The sequence below is a fragment of the Juglans regia genome, chromosome 10 (assembly GCF_001411555.2).
Source record: "Juglans regia cultivar Chandler chromosome 10, Walnut 2.0, whole genome shotgun sequence".
Lineage (NCBI taxonomy): Eukaryota > Viridiplantae > Streptophyta > Magnoliopsida > Fagales > Juglandaceae > Juglans > Juglans regia.
In genome coordinates this window covers 7,172,149-7,178,148 of record NC_049910.1, presented here as the reverse complement: position 1 = coordinate 7,178,148, position 6,000 = coordinate 7,172,149, and the positions used below count along the sequence as shown (strand labels likewise).

Here is a 6,000-nt window from a genome sequence, read left to right as displayed (position 1 = left end):
AATGCTTACGAAATGAGATAAGATGAGAATTTTGTGAATAATAGTAAGATAGTTTGTGAATAGTAATGAGATAGTTTGAGATACATATTTATTGGATTTTGGGAAATGAGAGAAAAAAAAAGTTGAATAAAAAATATAGAATATTATTTTTAATATTATTTTTTATTTGAGATTTGAAAAGTTGAATTATTTTTTATTTTTTATATGAAAAGTTGGGAAAATTGTAATGATTGGTTTGAAAATTTTGTAATGATTAGTTTGAAAGTGTTTATGTTTGAATGATGTTTGGAAGAAAATAAGATGGAATGAGATGATAGAGTTTGAAAAATATTTGTAAACATCCCCTAAATAGTTAACAATGGCTATTGTTTGTTCAAAGTTGAACACCACATTATTACAACTCAAAAGAGATTGAGATGAAGGTGAAGGGTGCGGCAGTGACATCAGCTAGGGGCGAGGAAGATTCAGTGGCAACGTTGGTGAGAGGCTGCGGTGGTGACGTCAATGAGGCATAGGGAGAGGGGGCGAGAAAGGGGGGAGGAGGGGAGAGGCACAGGGAGAGGGGGGAGAAAGAGAGAAAAAGAAAAAAGAAAAAATTGGAGACGTGGCACACTGACAGTATGTCATATCAGTGTGTGTACTGATTTTTTTATGTGATTTTTTTTTTTTTATCTCTAATAGCCCTTTAAAAAGATGGAGGCCGTGGTAGAAAAAAATTATTTCAAGTTGTAATATGAAGTTGAGGGTTTCAGGTAATATTATATATATAAATCTCGCGCAAATTCTTATAAAAAGGTAGACTCCAACGTGAAAATGTGAAAAACAAACCTATTCTTTTTTAATGAGACATTTGTGCAAGACTTGCAAGCTTAGGCTTTATCTAGAATATATCCGTTCCTTCTCACTTCGTTGAGAGAAGGCAGGTGCTCATCGTCAACATCTTGAGACCTAATTAATAAAATTCTTCCACACCGAGTTAGAAATATAGCTTTTCAGACAAGGGAAGATAGTTCGACGTTGATCTGTAGCTCCTGATGATGACACAACAAATTGGAGCAACTTCGGGTCTCGTTCAAACATGGCCATGTCTTCCTCCTCAAGGTTTACCCAAATTTCAATTCCTTCACCATCTCTGCTTCTTATAATCACAATCACACCCTTATAGGGCCTGATCGGACAAGCCACCCAAGTCGGCTTCCCCCACCCAAAATCTATATCGTAGACCGGAAAGCTGCACCAACTAGTGAAGTTGCAGAATTCTGTCTCAGACTTGAACATCTCCCTCAGTTCCATTTTCGTGGTCTCCAAGAATGCATTTGCGTCTTGTAGATGCTTCACGTATTCTGCACTGACTCGGCTGAAAGAATTCCTGATCCGTCTCGTCAAAGAAGGATAATCTTTCTCAACATCCGTCGGCGGTACTGCTGCGATCGTAACAGTCCAAACATTCCCAAAGGAGTGCTCCGAAAGTCGTGGAACCATCCTTTGGCGCAAGTTCACGGCGTGACGTACTGCATATTGCTTTGATTCGCCTCCTGGTTTCGACCGAGCTATCGTCATCAAACGCCACCATATGAATGCTGAAACAGCCTCCACCCGTGACGGACCCCTTTCGTCTGCACCAAACGCAACGGAGGCTTCTTTTCTTAGAGCATCAATGCTGGATTTTTTGAATACAAATCTTTTGGACGACAACCTCTCTTGTTCCATCGGTGGCACCATACTGAACCACTCCGGCAAAAGTGTCGGAGGAAAATGGATGGTTGCATCAAAACTGGGATTTGTAACTTCATGACTAGCTCCTCGGGACGTGATGGCCCATGAATTAATCAGTGTAACAACTGATGTTCCGTCGGCGATCATGTGTGAATCGATCACGCCGATTGCAACTCCACCGCATTCAAAGATACTGTATTGGATTGCTAGGAGAACTGTCTCTCCGGGACCTGTGCAATCCTTGTAGGGATCAAATGGGAGCAATGGGAGCAATGCCTTCCCTTCAGCTTTATCTACCACTTGCGATAGCTTGCATGCGACTCGTGCTTGAATATAGTTGACGCCCTCATCGTTACAATCAACGGAGGCATCTTCAGAGTTAAGTTTTCCAGCCATGGGATAAAAGCGAGTTAAGGTTTCAGCTAGAGACTTTTTGAGCCAAGAAGATCTTTCTAACGGATTGAAGTACTTCTGGCCTGGATAATTAGAACGGTAGAAAAAAATAGTCGATGTATAAAAGGGCGGTGCAAATTGGTCTAAGAATGAGAGCTTGAAGTATCTTCGGTGATCTGGTGTTGGAGATGATGGCTTGACTTTCTCCTTGGAGATTATCTCAACTTCCATCGCCATCTAGCTAATTGTTTTCTGCAAAAGCATGTACGCAGTCTCTAGATATAGATCAGGATCAGGAATGTAACAGTACTCTTGGTAAAGATCAAAGGCTAGCTAGCTAGAAGATCAAACAAATAGATTAAGACATGATTTAATCATTGATAATTAACCACCGGTTTTTTTATTGTGATCTGGTGAGAAGGTACTGGCGATCGATGATGATCTGTGAGTGGGATTTCTGGTTAGCTAGCTAGCTAGCTGCAGTACTTTGGTCGTGAGATCAGATCAAAAGAGGAAAAAAAAAATGAGGAAGAAGGCCGATAGGAAGCGATGGAAGAGATACTGATCATCAGAAAGAGATGGCATGGATGTTTTAACTAATATCAGAAACCCCTGATTAGTACGTACCCAACTGTTTGCAGGCACAACGTATGTTCGGTTGTGTCCAGCCGGGAAAGATAAAATTATCACGGAGATTGAGAGGGATTCTGCGAGAAAATCTACCTAACATAACATCAAAACCCAACTGAAAAAGACAAGCCTGCTGGCTTGTTCAGTATTGCTAACTATTCTGGGAGCTGGATGGATGGATGGATGCCTCTCATGTAAAGGGAATATATATATGGCCGTTTTATATATATTCCATTCCTCAAATTAATCGCTCATGACCAGACCGGCCCTAACCATGGCCGTTTTACAAATTTCGGGTGCATGGTTTCAGATTTTAATTTGAAAGAGGTTGCACTCTCCGGGTTTGCACAAACGATTTTCCTTCTAGAAAATCCCCTCTATCTTTATTTTTTTTATGTCATCTGGTTTGTTTACGTAGATGTAGATGAGATAAAAATTAAAAATTAAAAATTAAATAAAATATTATTAAAATATAATTTTTATTTTAATATTTTAAAAATTAAATTATTTATTATATTTTATATAAAAATTTAAAAATATTATAACGAAGAATGAGATAGAATAATTTGTAAAAGAAGGCACTAAATCGCGATTAGCGCCTTTCCATCCCAACTGAATGCAAAAAGGAAAATATCTGGGCCACATAAAAAGGTGTTTATTATTATTATTATTATTTTACTTATTTTTATTATTATTTTTATACTTAACGATTAGAAAAGTATTTTTTTAATAGAAATTACTTCTTTCACAAAAGGTCATGGTCACCGATGGTAGCAACCTAATTTTTTTTTATTTATTTAATGATTAAGTAAATATTTTTAAATAAAAATATAATTTTTTTATTTTTAAAAATATATAAATAGTGTTAAAAAATGCTGAAAGTAAAAGTCAAAAAAAAAATGATTTTAACTAATAAGTAGAGGATTTCTATGTGTGGACGTAACAACGTACTTTTTTAATAAGTTTGTGACTTTTTTTATTTTTTTTAAATTGAAGGTTATGTTTGATTATCAAATTCATCTCAATTTATTTTAATTTATTATTATATATTTTTTTAAAAATTTTAACACAAAATATAATAAAAATTTTAATTTTTTTAAATTATAAAATAATATTAATATTAAAAAATAATATTTTATCATCTCAACTCAACTCAATTCAATTTAATAATAATAATATTAAAAAAAAAAAAAAAACATTTTGTCCATACAAAAATATGCACGTTTACGACTAGCGACGTTCCATCTATTATGGAGATAAAAAATGATACACATACAGTTTTTTACGCAATTCTATTTTAAATAAAATATATTTTTGTAAAATTAAATAATATACAAAACTAACGTATGTAGTTTTATAAAAATATATTCAAATTTTAAAAAATTACTTAAATAAAAAAATTATAAAAAGAATTATACGTGTTTATAGATCTTATCAACAATCCGTCACGTAAAGTACAATATATGTACGCAAGTGTTATTTATAATCATAATGATATTCCAGTCCATCAATCAATTTATTATACAGGATTTTATGCAACTACCTGATCATACAATATTAAAGCTTTTAAAAAAATTTCCAACTGATTATTAACTTTTTTTCTCTAGAATTTGTGGGATGGCGTCTACATACGCTGTGTTTGGATATTGGATGATATCACTCTATTATATATACTATTCAATATTTTAATAATAGATCAGTGAATGTTCGTAAATCACGGCCCGTGCGGCTACAGTATTAATATGAATGTTTCAATATTCATTTGGAGACTTTTTACCTTTTAAAGCTGCCAAACTTGAATTGAGAGATAGAGATCTTCTTTGTGATATTTTTAAGTGTGTTATTTTTATAATCAATACTTTATACTTTATCTTTTGTTGATAGTGAAGTCATTTAAATCAATCTCGCTAGTGGACGTGGGTTCACGTTGAGCTAAATCACTTTAATCTTGATTTTTTTGTGTGATTGTTGTTTATTTTGTTTTCTTCCGCTATTATTTACTTCAACTTAATCTTTTGATAGACAGTTTATTTCCAACAAATTGGTATCGAAGTGCCAGGATTTGTGCAAAGTGTTGAGGAATGGCTATAGTAAAGTTTGAAGTGGAAAAATTCGACGGTCAAAACAGCTTTAGCTTATGGCGCATCAAGATAAATGCTTTGTTGTGACAACAAGGCTTGCTGAAAGTATTGGAAGGGAAGGTATCCGATGATTCTCCTGTACCGGCAAGAGAAGATGAAGAGAAGGCAAGTAATGTCATCTTGTTGTCATTATCAGATAGAGTTTTGAAGGAGGTTGCCGATGAGGAAACCGCTGCTGGTCTTTGGGCTAAACTTGAGAGTTTGTATATGAATAAGTCTCTCACCAACCGTTTGTATATGAAGCAACGGTTATACACACTCAAAATGAAGGAATGTACTCTAATCTCTAAATACTTAGATGAATTTAATAAGATTATTATAGATTTGAGGAATATTGACATTAAACTTGAAGAAGAAGATCAAGCCTTAATTGTTTTGCGTTCTTTGCCTATGTCATTTGATAATTTCGTGAATTCAATGTTGTATGGTAGAGATACTATTTCCTTAGCGGATGTTAAATCTGCTTTGAACTCTAACGAATTGATAACTAAATTGAATTTGAAGGGGACAAATAATCAAGCCAGTGGTTTGTTTATTAAGGATTCCTCTAGCAAGGGTAGATCAAATGAGAGAAGTTCATAGAAGAACAAGGGTAAATCCAGAGGCAGTTCACAGTCAAAATTTAATAAAAAAAATGTTAAATGTCATTACTTTCATAAATTTGGTCATTACAAAAATGAGTGTCCTAAACTGAAAAACAAATAGGAGTGCACTAATTCCTCTAATGTTGTTAGCGTTGCTGATGAAAAGTCTAACGACGTAGATATTGTCCTAGCAATTGGCGGCTCAAATAGTCGCTATGGTGACAAGTGGGTTATGGACTTAGCTTGTACCTTTCACATGTGTCCCAAGAGGGACTAGTTCACTACCTATGAGTCAGTCAATAGTGGCTTCGTTTTGATGGAAAATGATATGGCTTGTAAAATTGTTGGGATTTGTTCAATTAGGATTAAGATGTTTGATGAGATTGTCAATGCATTGTTTAACATCCGACACATTCCAGATTTGAAGAAAAATCTTATTTCATTGGACATTCTTGATTCTTTGAGTTTTCAGTACACCGGTGAAGGTGGAACTATTAGAGTCAATAAGGGCTACATGCTTGTAATGAGAGGAGATA

General features: G+C 34.5%; 1 protein-coding gene across 1 annotated transcript; it reads right to left on the bottom strand.

Moving 5' to 3' along the window:
* Nucleotides 1-948: 948 nt before the first annotated feature.
* LOC108985506 (vinorine synthase-like) lies at nt 949-2,340 on the bottom strand. The gene has a single exon (XM_018957831.1). It carries the CDS (start codon nt 2,338-2,340, stop codon nt 949-951), a length of 1,392 nt encoding a protein of 463 aa, XP_018813376.1.
* Between the last annotated feature and the right edge of the window lie 3,660 nt (nt 2,341-6,000).